Source organism: Rhynchophorus ferrugineus, unplaced genomic scaffold, assembly GCF_030347505.1.
Source record: "Rhynchophorus ferrugineus isolate W39M unplaced genomic scaffold, kcgeb_rfMv2 rfM2, whole genome shotgun sequence".
Lineage (NCBI taxonomy): Eukaryota > Metazoa > Arthropoda > Insecta > Coleoptera > Curculionidae > Rhynchophorus > Rhynchophorus ferrugineus.
Window position 1 is genome coordinate 8,160,072 of NW_027472581.1, and position 19,965 is coordinate 8,180,036.

General features: G+C 31.5%; 2 protein-coding genes across 2 annotated transcripts in view; both read left to right on the forward strand.

Moving 5' to 3' along the window:
• The window catches only part of LOC143191326 (5-hydroxytryptamine receptor), a 584,206-nt gene that overhangs the window by 87,065 nt on the left and 477,176 nt on the right, over positions 1-19,965 (forward strand). The window lies entirely within an intron of this gene.
• LOC143191329 (facilitated trehalose transporter Tret1-like) lies at positions 6,205-13,523 on the forward strand. Its single transcript, XM_076396266.1, has 4 exons — positions 6,205-6,313; positions 6,403-6,537; positions 8,709-8,999; positions 12,594-13,523. The coding sequence occupies exons 1-4, from the start codon at positions 6,265-6,267 to the stop codon at positions 13,490-13,492; spliced, it is 1,374 nt and encodes a 457-aa protein (XP_076252381.1). The 5' UTR covers positions 6,205-6,264; the 3' UTR covers positions 13,493-13,523.

The window sequence follows — 19,965 nt, forward strand, 5'->3', positions numbered from 1 at the left end:
ACTCAGACGATAACGAGTAACAATGTATGGAAAGATGGTTAATTATTGTAAATAAAATAGATCCCCGGAGTTTATGTAACGTTGACGGGGGATATTTCATTGTTCACTTTGTTTATTTAATTTAATTAAGAACAAGAACTGTGGTGACCGTTCGTTGGGAGATGTAGTTATAAATACATGTCTCCATATTGTAAATAGTCGTCATTTTGATATAGAATAATAATAGGTACGGGTAATACAAACATCTGACAATAGGTGTTTACATTCTCAGATTTTAGATTTTTTTGTGTTCGGATAGCTACGGATACATTCCTCTAAGAATATTTTATTTTAGAGGTCATATGATTTTATTTTGTTTGGTTTTGTAATAAGTGTGTGTATATGCACAATAATTTTTTACGCACGACAGAATGCATACAACCATATATGCACGACAACCGTTCAATGCGAATTTCGCATATAGACTTGCTGCGTCATGTGGCTTTCGAAACTTCTTATCTATTAAATGCGATACAAACGGTGTGAAGATTGTAATAACCAATTTTCTCTTCTTGCTCAAAACACTACTTGAAGTATCCTGATATCTTGGACATTGTCAACTTTATGCGAGCTAAGAGAAAGCTGGTTTAGCAATATGTGCAAGCTCTAGATGCTCTAGATTTATTGGGAAAACTTTATTAACGGGAATTGATTTAAACTACTTGTTCCTTCAACACATATAGAGAACGTTCTACATATTTCACATTATAGACATATTCACTGTATGCTGATGCTAACAGAATTTGATATAGCATATATGACATTTTGTGTGTACGATCATTTTGTTCTAGTTTGAATTACCAAATAATTTTGAAAATTATATTTAATATAATGTAATTGTTTTAGTCGTGTAAGTATGCCTAAAGTCAGTATCAGATTCGAATGCCAATTAGAGAGAATAAAATAGCTTTAAACTGAACTGATTCAAAATTCACTGCTGTTTCTGTTTCTTGTGGATCAAATAGTCCTATTGGCTGTACTTCACCAGGTTAAGGGTTAAGGGTATATTCTCACAGTTCCCAAATGGTGATTGTGCTATTATGGGGGACTCTTGTCAAGTGTTATACTGTTACTATTTACTTAATGTTCTTCAATGTTTTACCACATATTATCGTTCACTCACTTTAATTCTATCAAATTTCTTGTATTCGTTATGGAATTCTTATTTCAGTTACAGTGACAGAGTACAGGCAAATTTAGGCTATTGCGTTGATAAAACCCCATTCAATATTATTTTCCGTTGGGTTTTCAACTCTAAAATATAAAACTGCTATACGAATTAAATAAAAAGCCATTTCGAAAAATTTCTACATCGCAATTTAATTTTTTTCAAGAGTTTTATGTGGCGTATTGTGTTTACCAACAACGCGGTATAAATATATTTTGCCTCCTAACAGGTCCTTTGGCCTGTTCTAGCACTTTTATTTCATTCTGGGTCTCGTTCTTGCCTGCTCGTACCACGTATTTTGCTTTATGAAATGTATTCAGTGTACATAGATACTACTAATCTTGAATCACTATATTGCATGCTAGATTATTATTGTTTAATTTTTAGATATGTTAATCCAGTTTTACGTAATGCATCCACTCAGCAGATAGTTGTTTATTAGTGGTAAAAAATGTATATGTTATAAAAGCCATAACGTAGATTGATCTACAAACACAAACATGATAGCACTACGTTGAGAGTTCTGATACAAACGCTCTAACATCTACCTGTTAAGCTCTGGCAATTGTTAAAGCTTAATATTTCACGTAAAATTTTCCACAATGAGATGGGCGTGCTTCAAGTTTTAGTAACTACACTAAGCAATATCAATGGGTATTGATTAAATTATTGTGAATAACAAAAATAGATTGGCTTAATCTTGCATAAACTTAAACAAATATTTTGTTAATAAAATATCTAATAAAATAAAGCAAAATGATATGAAATAATATAATATGAGTCTGAAATGAATATAGTGTTTACATTGCGTATAATATAAAGATATGTAAGATACACTGATGTAGTATACCAGCTGACCCGGCAAACGTTATTTTGCCATGTAAATAATTTCTAGAAAATTTCTATTGGAGAAAATAATTAACTTATTGGAAGTGTGTAAGGATGTGGTATATGAGTGAAAATGGCATAGAGCGCTGTGAACGAGGAGGGAATATAAAAATAACAAAGCACCAAACATTATTTCTTTTAATTTATTATAATTTATTTTAAGTAATAATTATTTATATCATTAATTCATTACATAATATTAATCTCTTAATGCCACAGAGTGACCATTTTTTGTTACACCATCTTTAGCTAATGCATACAAACTTGATGGTTTATCCACTCGAGAGCTTGCAACGTATAATTGTCCATTGGAAAAACATGGTGCGCTCAAATCTAAGCAACATAAAGACATTGTTTGGCCTTAGGATTTATTAATAGTCATTGCAAATGCCAATCTAATCAGAAATTGAATACTCTTACAGGCACATCTGTGGTTATAATTGGTATTCGTGGTATTAATATATTTTTATCTCGAAACTTGCCATTTAAACTATGGGCTTCAATAACGTTTTTCATTAATTTTAATGACTAATCAAGTACCGTTGCACAGCCGTTGCACATAACTTAGCTAGTGATTATAAATGATGTTATCGAGAGGTATAAAAAATTATAAAATTAGTAAAATTACTATTGTAAAGCAGGGGTTGGTGATAGAAAACTGAAAATTTAGAGTTATATGTATTTTTTAATGCCACATAATAAAAAAATATCCGAAAAATTAATAAAAATTTGGGGTAGACACCCCTTGTCACTTAGAGGTTTTAAAAATAGATAGTAGCTGACTCTCAGACCTACTTAATATGCATAAAAATTTTCATAACAATCTGTCAAGCCGTTTCGGAGGAGTATGGGAACGAACAATGTGACATGAGAATTTTATATATAAGATATAATTGATAATGTCAATCTGACCAATTTTTACTGAAGCAAGCATTCCATTTGCTCAATTTGCTTCATTTTACTAAAATCTCGGAATGTGAACTAAACTTATTTTTTAGACTTACGCCGGTTTCTCAAATTTGTACTAACACCAGTCAAAGATTTACAATTGTTATATATTCCATCATCATGAGGATAGTTCGGGCCATGAATCACTTCTAATCACACAACATTGAATTGCCGATTCTAATTGTGAAGAATATGTAATAATGTTCAAAGTCATTGAACAATGTCCAATAGAAGTTAATGAGGCCAACAAATATATACGAAAGTTAGTTACAGTGACAAGGGAAACACTATATCTGTTCGAAATTAACAAAATAAACATAATTAATGAAAAATCATACTTACATTTTAAACGTTATCATTGTTTACGTCAAACTTTAAATATAATATATGTATGTATGCCAAGAATCACATATGATTGTTACAAAAGAAACACGCTGTTTATTTTTCTTGATTGTTACCGATATAGAAAACTGATAAGGCTCGGTTTACGAAGTTTGTAGTAACTAAACTGTTTCAAGTAAAAAGTATATATTGACAAAAACTAGTAAAATATATTAAATTACTTTCCTTAATTTTTCTGCCTTCTTAGCTAATAAGTGATTGAATTATCAATCTACTTTTAACCGACTGTATATATGTATTTTTATGTATGTTCGCCGATTTATCTGTCAATTATGGACTGGATATGTCAAGGTGATCTCATTGGAACCAAGTTAGGATCTGTTGGGTTGAACCATCGGAAAACCACAAATTTCAAAGGCACTTACAACGTTTTCATATATTTTTATCTGAAATAATCATTTATTCTTGTATAATATTACTGCTAAACTGATATGACGGAAGTAGGTTAATGTAAAAGTCAGTCAGTTTGCATTTTAAGTACTAACCATATCATATGAGATTTGGTAGAAACATTTTTGTAGGCAACTGTTTCTACCTTACCCTTGAAGGTCCTTGATTCGATTCCCAACAGAGCAATAACTCTTTTTGTTCTAGTTTGATCGGAAAATTTGTTAAATCACCTAGACTGGGTAACAGATCCCAGGGCCAGAAACATTCCTTATTTTGAATCATTGTTTCTCAAATCCTATTTTTCGTCATATAGGCTTTACTTTGTAAATACATAACCAAATATCTTTTTTTAGGTATGAGAATTAAATATGTCAATTATTCATGCATTATTTATATATTAGCTTAATTTTAATCGTTCTACTTATTTAAAATTTCTTTATTTCTTTATTGAATCGGATTGAAGGGTGTTTATGTTTCTCAATCTATATGGCTGTGAAAAATATGTTCATATATATATATATATATATATATATATATATATATATATATATATATATATATATGTTTCTAAAGTAAAAAAAATCGTATCCTTAAAGTTCCAGGACCTGAATCAAATTATATTGAATATTATTTAATCAGTAAAGGTAACAGCACGTTATCAAATAATAAAATAACATTAAAGAAACGAGTGTATATTTAAAACTAAGGTTTTATCTACTTGAGCAATTCTTGATCTAGAATCCAGTAGCTACATTTTTCTAATAATATGCATTCATAATAATATTCTCTAATTATAATCATTATGACAGTATATGTACAAGTATAACACTTTTTATCTCATAAAAATCCATTAAAATTGGTTGTCTCTATGACAATGAGGCTCTGGTTGACCGTAAATTACTAAAAAGGAACGAAATTAAATTTTTGGAACAAAATACATATATAGTTAGGTATATATAATTGAAAAATATCTCTGCAACTATTTCTAGCATTGACGTAGTTTTTTGGACATGCTTTACGAGGTTTAATTACTTATATCCTCATTTTTACAAAATTATAACAAACAATATTACTTTTTTAGTATCTTTACTACTTCAATAGCCTTTATAAAAATTTTTATCTCTGCATTAAGTTGATTTTTTTAACCATTAAAAATCCATCGACACATCAACTATAAATTACTAATAAAGAAAGCGAATCGTCACATTGAGTAAAAATGACATCTATTTTATATTCTTTCGGAATATGTAATATGCGTTTTGAAAATTTGGCGAATGTTGATCATTGGAAACTTATCATTATTTTTTTTTGATTATTTTAATGTTTGAGTGCGATTTGAACAAACTTTTGCAATTAAGCGTGCAATTATTTCAATAATTTTCAAGGAGGTGTAGTGAAGAACCCAATATTTTACAGCGAAGATCTTTCTACAGTACTGTAAGTTCCCTCCAAAATGACCGACAAAAATTTGTAATAAACTAAAGGAAATTTATAAAATAAGATCGTCACATGAAATATTTAAGATATTTCATGATTATTTTGTCATAAAAAAGATTAGTTTATGTTGGATTTCGAAAATTTTAAGAAATATCTAAAGGATGGTTTGTACCGATTGATATAAAGATATTCGAATAGATTTAAATCTTAAAAAATATGACCTAGCTGCATCTGTAGGCATTACATAGGTATGTAAGAACCAAATCCTATATATATATATATATATATATATATATATATATATATACTTATATGTAAGAATATAAGAAGAAACTATATTTCATCACAACACTCACAAATCAGCTCAGACAATATTGTTTTTATAAGACAAAATATTGATAGGGCATCCCGATTCCGCATCAATCGAATTTTTCATTCCCGCCAATTAAAATCTGATTATAACCACAAGTTGTTCCGAAGCCTGAAAAGGTGTAGTGGTTTCACGAAGAATATTTTTGAATATCGCACATGAAACATTGTTTTAAGAATATGAAAACACATTAAATGCCATACCACTTTACAGAAGAAAAAATTGCAAGAAAAAAATTGAAAAAAACTATATTACCTCCCAAATTGGAGAAACTGGAAAAACAATTCACCGTACGTATATCTAAAAAATCTTATCAATCTTGATAATATTTTATAATATGCGATATTGACACAAGCCTTAGCCAAAAACACTGGTGCTATTTAATTTAGATCTTAAAGATCTTTATCTTTTTACACAATCATGTCATTTTCATTAAAAAATGTTGGAATTAATCCTTAAACCAATTAAAAATTATGTTTCTTGATCATGATTTAATTCAATGTTGTTTTGCAAATATTTATGCTTGCCCCACCAATCGCCATAATTATTATAAAAGGCAAATATTCATCAAACGCACGCCATCTCTACTTGATAATACCCTCCGCATTAAACTATAATAAATATGGGAACCAGGGATAAAGAATGGCCGCAAATTTTAGCCATAATTGTAGGTAAGTAGAATTAAATACCGATTCGCCAGGAAGGTGTTTTTTTCCTCGTTTGTTTCCTTTGAATCGAACGTATTTTATTTTGTTTTAAGCCTGTATCCCGGGACTTACGAGCGCCCTACTTTTTTCCTGGCCATCTCCATTTATTTTAGTTCTTATCCAAGATAAAGAACACTATGATATCAGTGAGGATGAGGCTAATCTTTTACCGGTTTTATTGCCTATTGGTAAGCCTCTTTTATGTATTATATTGTTGGGTGCATTTGGTGTTTCTGTTCCGAATAAAAATGTATTACCCCAGAATTTTTGCCCTATAATAAAATATGGTTTCATTTTTAATTTATTTTTGTTTAAATTCTTGCTACTTATTTATTAAACTATGGGTTATGTTAAAATAAAAAGGTGTAAGTAATAAAATTCAAGGAATATGCATGATAAATATCAATATCACCATTGTTGATAATATGAAGTCAGAAACAATCCAAGCAGGACTAAAATAAGACTGAGGTTTAAGCCCAATCTTGTTTATAATATTAATGGTTGAAATAATAGAGAAATGTTAAATATACAAAATATGCACATAACAAAACCGAAATGTCGGTAGGAACCTCTGAAAATGATCTAATAATAAAAAACTGATAGGCCAAAACACCTATAGAAAATCTGAAACAGATAGAAATTTACACAAAGAACAAAATCAATTAATATACAAATTGTGCCAAATTAGAACAAGTAAATATAGTTAAGTATCTGAGTTTGGAAATTGATATTAATGAAAACTAGGAGATGGAAATGAACATTAAACTACGGAAGGAAATATTAAACAAATCTAAAATGGAAGCCTGTAAAGTAATTTACAAACCAATTCCAATATTCTGTATTAAAATATAGTTATGATTATAAAGAGATCAATGTAAAATATAAGCTGCAGAAATGAAATACCCCCAGATGATTTAGGGGTATAACAAAGACGGACAGGATGGCAAGTATAGAAACAAGAAAAGATCTCCATGTTGAATCACTGAAAGAGTACATAGAAATGCAACAGCTCAGTTGACGAGCATACATGTAGAAAGAGAGAAAGAGAGTGCTATAAAAGGAGCTTTCAAAATAAATGATTTGGATAATTGTATCCAGCACTTATGAAAGGTTTCTCTGGATTTCTAAACTATTGACAAATTCGGTTTCTGGAATATCGTTCTCGAATTCAAATCCCTTCAATCGACCCAAAATGATATTCTCTAAATGGCTACATGCTATTAAGTACGAATTTTTGAAAATACCCAAAAAATAGTAAGAATTAAATAAGGAGGATAGCAGAGTTGAGGAACAATATAATATCTGGTTTATTTTGAGAAAGAAGTCGCGAAATAATAATCCTATTGACGAAACGAATTATTGGAATTTAGTAGTACGGTAGGTGACCTATTTAAAAGCTACTAATTATTTTTTGTCGTTAACAGCCAGTTGTCATAATTTTATTTGATTTAAAAAGCTCAAAACCCAATTTTTTTTCTTGTGTATGAATCATTTTTTAGGTACATTGGTAACATTGTTTCTTTGAATATAATACGATATGATACAAAGTTCTTAGGTTATTGACCAATACTTGCTCAATTTCGTTAGTCTCCCTCACCTTCAGTTTTAAAATTTACTGCTTAAGAAAAATGTACTATGTCAAGATAAATCAAGCAAGAGAAAATTGTTATAGTTTTTAGCCTATAATTTCTACCTTTTGAAGGACGTATCTTAAACAATATATGTTGTTGATTATCTACGATATATAGAGAGAGATTTCCTAATAAACTACACCGCCTTCAATATGTTTAACATTGTTATATCACTGCAGCATAAGAGTAATTTTCGCACTAGTCGATTACAGCTTTTCCATTTTGAAGACTAATTCACCTCATCTCTGTAGGATGTAAATTTTTCTGCAATATGTCTATCGAGGCGTCCGTTTTTCTCTATTTACTGTCATCCTGCTGGAACTAAAAATTGTTCACGTTTATGTCGTGCTCTTATTATTTGATTTTAAGAAATTCATCAGCTGTTTTTTTGAATTTATGGCAAGGCTACCTTGGCAAATCTTAATTTCTGATGTTTGTTTCAAAATGATTTCCAGAAATTATTGGTCAAATTCTGGGGGAAAAAACAAATACCTGTCATACGAACTAAATTGCTCTGCATAGCTATTTTATTACTTGCCATGCAAGAAGAAGAATTTTGAGTGGATTATTGAGTATATAGTCTAGTATAGGCGAGTGCATCTACTAGGAAAATATATTCGCGCACCTAAATTCAAACGTAGAAACTAAACCAGACTAGTTACTTTAGAATGTAACTTCTTGCTGATATTATTTCATGTAAACTAGTAACTACATATATCTTTTTTTAGGTGTGACAGTTTCTGCAATATTTTTCTTCAAAATCCATGACATCATAGGACGAAAGTATACCCTTATTGTTATAAGTATTCCTCAAGCTCTGTTCTGGATAATCACCATTTTCGCCAAAGACATATACACATTTTATATTGCCAGAGTTTTAAGTGGAGTTGGTGATGCAATGGTATACGGTACTGTACCTATATATATAGGGGAAATTGCAACACCTAGTATTAGAGGAACTTGGGGAAGTGGACAAACATTCGCTTATAATGCAGGTTTTTTGCTAATTAATGTAATTGGTAAGTTTCTTTATATTGTTTAAATAATATTTAACATGCGTATGTATGGTTTATATCAAAATATTAATCTTTATTTAATAAATTCTTGAGAAGCGTAACCGTACCCGCGTCTATTCACTCTCCGATAATAATACTCCAATCCCAACCTTTGGTCGTACAAGGTACCTGCGACTCATTTTCAACTGTCTGCTGTCCTCGAAGCATCATATCATCTAATTCAAAACTCGCTATTCCTGTTCAAAACACTAGTGCAGACCAGGAAATCATATTTAAAATATATTTCTCCATAATCCTTCCTAAGCTAGACTATAGCTCCCTAGTCTTCGCCACTGCTGCTCCAACTTACCTCAAATCTCTAGATGCCACTCAAAGTACTGCACTTAGAATATCGCTGGGCGCCCTTCGATCCTCACCTGCAATTAACTTGTCCAGTCTCACATCCACCCAACCTCTTTCTTATTGTTGGGATTTACTTTCATAGAAGTTCGCTGTGAGATCGCTTGCTCTACCATCTTCTTTAAATCTGACCTCCACTGGGAGTCATCGACCCTTCTTGGACGGTCTTACCCCTAACTACTCCACTCGCACCTCTCATATAATTGCTGATCTTCTTTTCAGGGCTGAAATTCCATTGTTGCATCTCCTCCTTTTCCACTACCCCAATTTTCCCCTTTGGACCTTCACTACCCCCTGCATATAAACATAGCTTTATATCAGTTTTAGAAAAGAGGGCATTGTCCTTAACTTATTTGGTCCAAGTTCTATGAACTTGGATTTGGAACCAATGGTTACAATTCTCGCATTTGTGCTGGACATCCGGGCATTCCGTTTCAAGCTCCCTGAACGGGGTTCAGTATTGACTGCTGAACTCCTCGCGATATTCAAAGCTTTACAACATTACAACACAATCCTTCAAAGAATTGCTAATCCTGACTCCCAAAATTCTCTCGAATGTTTCCTAGAATAGAAGATCAACCATCCCTTGGTCACCGACTTACTGTCAATCATCCGTACCATTTGTCTGAATTGAGTTTAATGTGGATCCTTTCTCACGTTGGTATACCAGGGAATGAGCGCGTGGATGGTGCGGTTAAATCGACAGCCTCCTCTCCCCTCCCCATCACGGATGCTTGTGTCCAAGCTGACCATATCCCATTCGTTTCTTGTTTCACAAAGAACGAGGTACAACGTCGTTGGGCCCAGGAGGCCAACCAAGCTCCTTGAGGTTAAAACTGATTTTTGTCTTCTCTTCGCGTTTTTTCCCTTCGTCACGATGCCGTAGCTTTGAATCGACTGAGCTTGAGCAACTGTAGCTTCTCGCACGGTCACTTGATGAGATCGAGCCCGCCTGCTCACTCTGAGTTTTGTCGCCGTGCTCCTATTTCAGTCTACCATATACTCCTCTGCCCAGGACTCACCCAGATTAGAACTAAATATGTACTGCAAAATTTTAGAAATGCATTAATAGGAGAAAATATAGACAGCCTCCGGATTTTCAATTAATTATTTTATATATACATTTTATGTCTGTCGCAAAACGACGAAATTCGCCAAAGTGGTAAAAAAAACTCTTACAACTTGATTAGAATTCCGCTCAAAAGTTTGGATATCTAAACTATATGTTTATGATTATGTGGTCGTCATAAGCATTAAGATTAAGCATTTAGAATAATCTATAAGATATAATTAATATTGAATAACTGCTGTAGATTGCTATTACTTTAAACGTACTGGTATATGTGAGCGAATATGATGGATTACCTAGAAGAGCAGATGTATGGGTGTATGAGGTTGTGCATTCACTGTCCATTATCTATATCTCCACGTATACATTCCTTCCATTTCTGTCAAAATCTACTCAGTATTTTTGCTGCATTTGAGGTTTTCCTCCATTTTGAAATACTTCTTGATATGTTCATCATAAATTCCCTCTGATTGTTCTCCTCTCGGTCCTTTTACCAGATTTGCATCACCATGCACTGTAAGTGTCCCCGCCAACTATGTTGCCCACTTCCTATGTAATCTTCCACAAATTCTATATTGAGACCTTTCCTTATTTGTACTCATATATATTTCTAACCCTATCCCGAGATAACTCATTTCTGCTGCTTGTAAATTACTTCAATATATTCTTGGAAATACTCAATGGTCGCAACCTAATTTTAGGTTTGCGCTATAAATTGTTTTGTGGACCTCAAGATATGTTGCTTCATATTTATATTCCATATTTATGAATGCATTTGATATATATATATATATATATATATATATATATATATATATATATATATATATATATATATAGCAAAGTGGAAATATAAGAATCGATTTCCATCTTCCGTTCTCATTACTTTGGTTTCTATACCCAGATGCAAAAATATGTTGGTCAACATGGAGAATACTGTGAATAATAGTGAAGCCATTTTCGTTAGTAAGTTACTGTATTTATCGCTAAACTTAAAATATAAATAGCAACCCACCTAGAAACAATGTACATTTACTTTTTACATGAGCAGTTGTTGCTATATGGAATGATAGTATTATTTAATGTTATTGGTACTTATACGGTCTGATTGTAGATGATCTGCACATGCGCAGATTTACTTTCGTTAATTTTTATTTCCCAAACTTGTGTCCAATTATGTATATTGTCACTTGCCTGTTGTAATTTTCGTTCTTCACATTTGTCTCCCATAGCATCGCAGTATCATCAGCAAATGTAACCATCGTAATATTCTCCATTTGTGGTATTTCACAAGTGTAGAGTAGATTAAGCATTGGCCCCAGTACACTTATTTGTGGTACCCCTGCTTTAGCTTCTTGTATTGTAGAGTAATCTTCTTTTTGCTTAAATCTAAACATTCTGGATGTAATGTACGATTTTAGTAGTTCGGTACACACTCAAGTACATCCGTTTAGTGTTTTGATAACATTTTCTATAGTTTATGAACAAGGCTCACGCCATTCATGCCAAACCTTATCGAAGGCTTGTGCTACATTTAAGAATATAGCTGAGCATACTTTTTATTTCCGTAGGATTTTCCAATATCATCTGTTGTTCTGTGGACCTGATCAGTTGTAGAATGCTTGTTAATAAACTCAAACTGGTGTGAATATGAAGAATTGATCCAAGGGGTTCTTTGAATTAGCAATGGAGAATGCATAATATACTTTTACTATAATGATTTGAGTAACCATTCAGTATAAATTGAAAATATTAATCATACTTGGACCTATAACTTCGTCTACTAAATCAGGTTTTGGCTTCCCATTTTTGCTTATCATTAATGCTGAATTTTAAAATTTGATACTCCATCCTGCTATTGCGATAGTTTCCATTTCGAATGCTGTGAAGCAACAGATGTTTTTTATTTATGTTTGTAATTGTCATATTCTGTGGGCCAGTATCCATGATTCCATTGGAGGTTGGGTGCTTGCATTACGAGGTCAGTCCAGATAAACATAGTTGGCCCAGTGCTAAAAATAAGCTCCATAATATAATTAAAAATAGCTAAAACACTTTAATTATTTCACTATATTCATAAAAACTATTTTATATACATAAACACTAATTTCAATATTTCTATTTTTTAGGAAAGTATTGTAACATCCAGCAAACATCTTACATTTGTCTCATATTTCCAGTATCATTCGTGATCATCTTTATATGGATGCCGGAGACTCCACACTATTATGTGATGAAGGGCCAAGATGACAAAGCCAAAGCATCGCTAAGATGGCTGTTAAGGAAAGATAATATAGAAACAGATTTTTTGCAATTAAAATCAGATGTACAGAGACAAATATCCGAAAGTGGTACATGGAAAGACCTCTTCATAATTAAAAGCAATCGAAAGGCTCTGACAACCTGCATATTTTTGAAATATTCTCAAGCAATGGCTGGGATTTCCGCACTGGAAACATACATTCAATTCATCTTCGAAAAGTCGGGCAATCTCTCCGTTAGTCCAGAAATGGCTTCTATTTACTTTTCAGCATTCATGTGGCTTATTATGACCTTACTGACAGTGACGTTAGACATATTTGGAAGAAGAAAGTCGATGTTGATTTCTTCTTTAGGATGTTCCATGCTGTTATTATGCGAGGCCATCTATTTCTATATAAACGAGTTCCATCCTTCTATTGATCTTAGTGCCATGCAATGGTTCCCTCTTGCTGTGCTGATTGTTTACGTGATATTTTATTCAGTTGGTCTGGGACCGTTGCCCAGTTTGATGACGGGTGAGCTCTTCTCTGTTAGCATTAAAGGTAAAGGAATTTGCGTCAGCAATTTTTCGATGGGCATTATTATCACAATAGGGACTTTTACGTTTAAAAGCTTGAATGGGACTGTTGGGCTATATGCTCCGTTCCTTGTTTATGCCGTTTCTACCTTTGCATCGTTTATATTGTCGTTCTTTCTAGTTCCGGAAACTAGTGGGAAAACTCTAGAAGAAATACAACAGCAATTGAAAGGAAATGTCAAGAAATAAGCAAAAAAGGCATTTAGAAAGTTATTAAAAATTATTTTTTAATTGTTATTTGTTGTTTAGAAATGTAATTATATAAACACATATTCTGAAAGATATTTTTTTTCGTCTCTTTATAGTTCCATTTGTGCAAATAAACAGTTTAAACATTCTAATGCGAGGAAGTGTATAACGCTTGGCAGATATCATAGGTCACAGCCGTCACTTTATGGTGATCTTTTCTTAGCACCAAGTTGGTGGCGTTGCTAAATTTTAATGAGTGTTAACCAGATGTAATCCTTGGCCGACCTATTTGATTCTGAGTCAGATATATCTCCACAAATATTAATTTTTGTTTCCTTAAATATTTTTGTAATATAATAAACATATACAGTCTTTTTTACCTTGTGTTATTTTAATAAATTATTAATACATAACATATTGCTTTATAATTAAAAAATAAGTAAAGAGAAATTATTTTAGTTAAATTTAAATAAATGAAAGTAGTAAATAAATTTAAATTAAATACCTTAGTTATTAGGTGTTAGTATGATTTTTATTTTATAGTATGCTAACTGTTCAACAACCTAACATAACTCTTAAATTCGGCTTTAATATTACTTTACAAAAAAGTCATTCATATTTTGTTACTGAGCTCCGTGTTTACAGGCGCTAATCACGGCTCAGGGTTTCCGGAATTTTTCTACTAATTTCTTATTATTCATTAATTTTACTATTTCATTTGAACAATCTGCAGCTGAAGCCAATCAAATAATTTTACAAGCTTGACTTATCAACTATCCAAACTAGCAGTGAACAGTAACTATAATGTTAAAATAAACGATACTTTATAACACATTTGTTTTGTTATATTATTTGCATTAAAATGTTGTAATATACAAAGGCTAAGACTACAGACTAAGAACGTTTCGAAGTCTTAAGTTGAGATAAAGTGTTAATCCACTGCTACTTTGGCTACATAGACTATGGTGATTTTGATGTTAATATCAAAGAATGTAGAAACAAAAAAGTTCGATGAAAATTAATTGCGAGATCCTTTGGATGGAAACCCAGCTCAAGTACTCAAAGATCTTTCCGGCAGCTTTTACTCATCTGATGATCAACTTTTTCCAGACTTTACATGGGATGGGAAAGTTCCAATGGAAGGGAAAATAACTACCAAATAAATTTACCGAATATACCTTTTTAATGTTTCAATACTATTTGCTGCTTTACAAGCAATAGAGAAGAGCTTCCTTTGGCCCATTTTGAAGCTGCTACGTGTACCCCAAGCGCAAAAAAATCCAGAACTTCCACATCGACATCGCAGTGGAATATTTATGCCTACAAACTATAGCTGTGGATATGGTTGGATCAGGAAAGTGTAGTACATTACGAGCTGGTAAAATTCATTGAAATATTTACTTCAAGTATAAATCTGCGTCAATTGAATAAATTGAATAGAGCATTGTTGAAAAAAAACCTGCAATAACGAGTAAGAGGTGAAAAATTATCATCTTGCATGACAATGCCACACATTGAAACCTTAGTGAAGAATACATGGTTTTAGCTGATGAAGGTACCACTTTCGTTAAGTGGTTTGAGTACCACATGACGAAATCGATGCATCATGGCTTGGTTGGCAAACTGTTTCGAAAAACTAAAAAAAGACCAAAATGTATCGATTATATACGGGATCTGTAAAGCCAATATCGTTCTGTCAACACGATGTTGTTATATAGTCAGAAAGAGGGAAAATATTGTAGAAAATATTTTCGTTGACGTATTTTGTGCCACGTATTTTTAATGCAAATTTATGTAAATGTATATTTTTATTATATGCATTTTTAAATATTGATGAAAACATTATCTGAATACATATTAGCACAAGTAACATGTATTCAATCATTTTAAATTAACATCAATAAGCGATTCTTTTTAAACTTAAGTTTATATATAAATTATAACATACATTTACAATTTTGACAAATGAGTTTATAAATTAATTTACAACTTTACATTTCGGATTTAAACGTAGCTGCATTACGTCGATACAAATGTACCTGCATTCGCAGAGACCAAATTTTTAATTTAGAACCTATTATTGCACAACTAATTTTATATCTTTCTGTAACTACTGTTAGTGAAGTGGATTTTTTCAATGGAATATTTTCATTCTATCGCTTCATTGTATATAATCTCAAAACTTATCTCTAAGGCTTTTAAATAGTAATATTATAAAATATTTCAGCGGAATCATGCGCTTTGCCTCCTTGATATGGAGTCAAACCAATTCAGTTATTTCGTGATAAATTAGTTTTTTCTACAGAATTTTTATTTAGTCGCTTGCATATCAATTTCTGTGTATTACGAATTTGCTTCCTGTAGATATATTCCCCTTTGCATATGAGCCCATTCAACTCAGAAAAATGAAATATTTTACCTATAAGGTTCTAGTTAATACCTTTGTTCCCTCAATAGTCGATTAGTTCTATGTCGATAGTTTCAATTGGTATACATAATTCATTGTATTCTTGGTGCTAGACGACGGCTAGCAACTTATTTTCCCATGACTTGGACTTTCATGACTTTCATAGTAATCAGATGAATATAACTATTTTTTCTTTGGAATAAAGTAGTTCATCGATGTTCGTTTCGAATAGTTTCCGTATAATTAATTGTTTTTTAACCCCTGCAAACATGTATCATTTGTCGGTCTACCAAACAAAATACCGAAAGTTTTCTACCGATTACTTTAGTGTTGACGCAGCCTTGAGATACAATTGGTAAAATGATGATTTTGAAAATAATTTCCATGACTTGCTTTCAAATTTATTTTATATAATATAAATGTACATCATATGTATCGATGGGGTGTAGTTTCTCAATATAATAACACATCTATAAAATAAGTTTTTTATTTTTATTTTCTTAAATATTATGTGGATATGTTATTAAATGATGGAAAATGATACTTAATATTATACTATAGGTTTAATTTTCCAAGTATTCATAAAGTTTCTATTCATTCTGATGAAGTTGTTTGATATTTTATATACTAAATTACTACACTGAAGCTGAATGGCGTAAAAGAAACTAGACAGATGGCTAGTTTAAGAATTTACGTTAAGAGTGTAACTAAGCGTTTAAAATAATTGAAAATGTTAAATCATGTCTAAGTCCACCTTTTGTAAAAATGCTTGATGAAGTTATTGTATGTTAATTGCTTAGGCTCTTGTAAACTTGTAACATACTCTTACGGGAATTATTTGATTTCTATTCTTTTTTGATTCGCTTATCACGCCGTATCTTATGAAATATGCAATTATAGGAACAAATGTTTTATCATTATTAAATTCTATATTATTTTAGTGGCCGGCTCGCCTAGGAGACAAGAATATAGATATTTTTGCGTTTATATCAAATGCAGAGTTTTAAATTGTTCAGTTTCACATGTTTTAGATTGTAGAAATGTTCGTCGGGTCGGTCAGTCGGTCGAAATGTGTGGCTGCCGCTGCGATTATTTGTCAGAACACTCACTACTATTCTTGGAAGGAATTTGCACGAGAACTGAAAACACTGGTTGAAGAAATACTATTTATTTTAATATTAAATTATACATGTGGTCGACGGGAGAATTGACAGGATATTAGGTTAGGTAGAGGAAGTACGGTAGCGCTGTGGAAGTGGTACTATTACAAGGGAATGGAGAAAAGAAAAGAGAACGAGACGTCGTCGTGATGGTCTTTTATCGCCTGAAACTGCATGGTACCAATCCACCGGCGTTGTCAACCTTTGTACTTTCTGGTGGTGAATTCGTGGTGGCCTAAAGGGTCGTGGCGGTCGCCATAAGATCAACACCACTTAAGTCGAAGAATAAATTAATAAATTATAGAATTAAATTAATATATTACTCAGGTTACGTGGTCATAAATACGATATTTCATCTGAAGAATTGTATGTGGGGAGGGGGGTGATAAAATTATTTATTTTACAAAAATCCAGAAAACTTCTACATCGATGCGTGCTAAAAGATAACATTTCTGATATAGGTACCTGAAAGAGTACCTTTTCTTAATGTAAATGTGTTTGTGATATTAACTAATAATTACACTTATTGTTACTCCACATATATTTGTAGTTTTCTATCCACTTAAACTCTTAAAAGGTCGATATTATTATTGGGAACTTTTACTATAAAGGTATACTAATTTTTGAATGAACATACCTTCTTAAAGATATTTTTAAATGCAATAAATGCAGCGTAAATGATTTTTTTTCAAATCAACTTCACCAGTTCTAACTAGATTTAACTTGTTAATGATGTAAGGACTTATTATTGAAGCCGTTAAATACAAGTGTAACTATTACAATCATCGGCATAGGCTACATTTACTTTAAAATGGCGGTATTATATTTATTCATCTAATATGCTTTAAAATCTTGTGTATAATGTTCATGTTAAACAAAGATTCATTTATAATGCTCGTATATATATTCCAGGTGATCCATTGTGTAAGGTATTTTGTTAAGAATTAAGAAATTTTGAATCTCTGGTATATGGATATTGGTGTGTTTGTAGAAACTGACAAAACAACTCTAATTTACATAGCTCTACGCAATAGTGACTGACTATTTTTATAATCAAATATTGTAATTATAATAATAAATAAAAAATTTCCGTTGGCTTTCAATTTAGTGTTTTAATAATTTTCGTATATATTAGAAATAATTTCTAAAGGTTTATATTTATATTAAAATATTTCTACTGGCATGTGCTAAAAATAATTCAATTTTTCAAGTAATTTTAGCTTAACTATATTATTTATGTTTAGGTCTACAGTATTAGATGCAGCACTATGTGCGCAGCAACAGCGAGTGTATTCATTTGAGCCTTTAACATATTTTAATTGGACGTTATTATACTAGTTCGAAATATTTTACCTTTTCAATCTGTGATTTTACTGTTCTTAATTCATTTCGCATATTTCAACAATGTCATGGTCATGTTGTCTAATTTTATACATCTTGGTAACCTGTTTAATATCTGTGTTAAATTAAGGGTGAAGGTATGAAGGAATATCATCATTCTTGATGTGGCACGAAGCGTTTTTATGTTTTATTAATTTTCGTATATATATTAGGAATTTTTTCTAAAGGTTTATTTTTATATTTATTTTTATAAAGTTTATTTTTATTTTTAACTTTCGGTAACAGTCAACGAAGTATCCGCTCGGATAAGCGAGACCGCGGTTGGTGAGACCGCATATGTACTTTAATCAGAATTATAAATATTCTGTACAAGTGACATCATTTTATTATTATTACTATTATTATTAAGTGACGACCTTATTAATTATAATTAAAATTATTGCGTTGGGTTCTCTCAGACTACTATTTGTTCTCACTTGCAATGATGTATATATATTTTGCTGCCATATATTAAACAGAAATCTAATGCAAAAAGTCTATAACACTAGCTAGATTAGTCCTTAATATCCGTATTATATCATCAAATCTATTTGGAATAAAAGCGAGACAACTTAAGCATATTTAAAATAATACATAAATACCACACAGATTTCAGAAACGTGCATAATATTTCCTTCTTTGGATAAAAAAAAATATATTCTGGAAATGAAAATGACCTTCTGAAGACTCCCTTCTTAGCGTAATAACTTTTGACAAAAAATGACTCAACCTCTAGATTTAGAATCATTTATGGCCAGTTACCTTGAAATATATTGCTAAAGCTTTTGGATGCAGATGGGATAGTGGTGCTTTAAACTCATTTAAAAGGTCAAATTATTACTAATTTCAGATGGTAAAAATTATTCGTCATAGACAACTACTAAACACTCGCTAGAGATGCTGAGACTGTCTTAGTTAATTTTATCCAATAGGAGTCATAAATATTTCATTACTTTTCATCACCAATAAGAATCAAGAGCAAACAAAAAAAACTGTGTTTTCCTTCTAAGTGATGAAAGTTATGCAAATGGGTTTTTGGCGTTTACTGTTTTAACCCAGACCATCTATATGTGTGTGTGTTTCAATATATAAGTATCAATATAAACAGCTGTTATAATATAATATTGTTCATTGGTTTCTAGTGGAAAATGAAGAACTGTAACATATCTAGAACGATAATTCCAAGCTCAGGAAGTTATCAATCCGGAAGATCCATGTATATGGTGGAATCAGCAAGTTGTAGTTATTACGAGCTACTCAGTTCCAATTAAATTGTTGCTCTAGATATCATTGATCTAGGTCATTATTTTGCATACCATAGATCAGCCTCAAGCGGTAAGAATTATGGTACAAACTCTATTAATGGTTTTGGAACAAATTTCCTTTCAATATGTAAAAATGTGAAAGGTGTGGCAAGTGACCTTCTTACATATTTTTATTATATTGTTCAACGTTACGGTACTAACTATGAACAGGGAGTTCGATGAAATATAATGGGAATGAAAATGGTGATGGAACAAATTTCC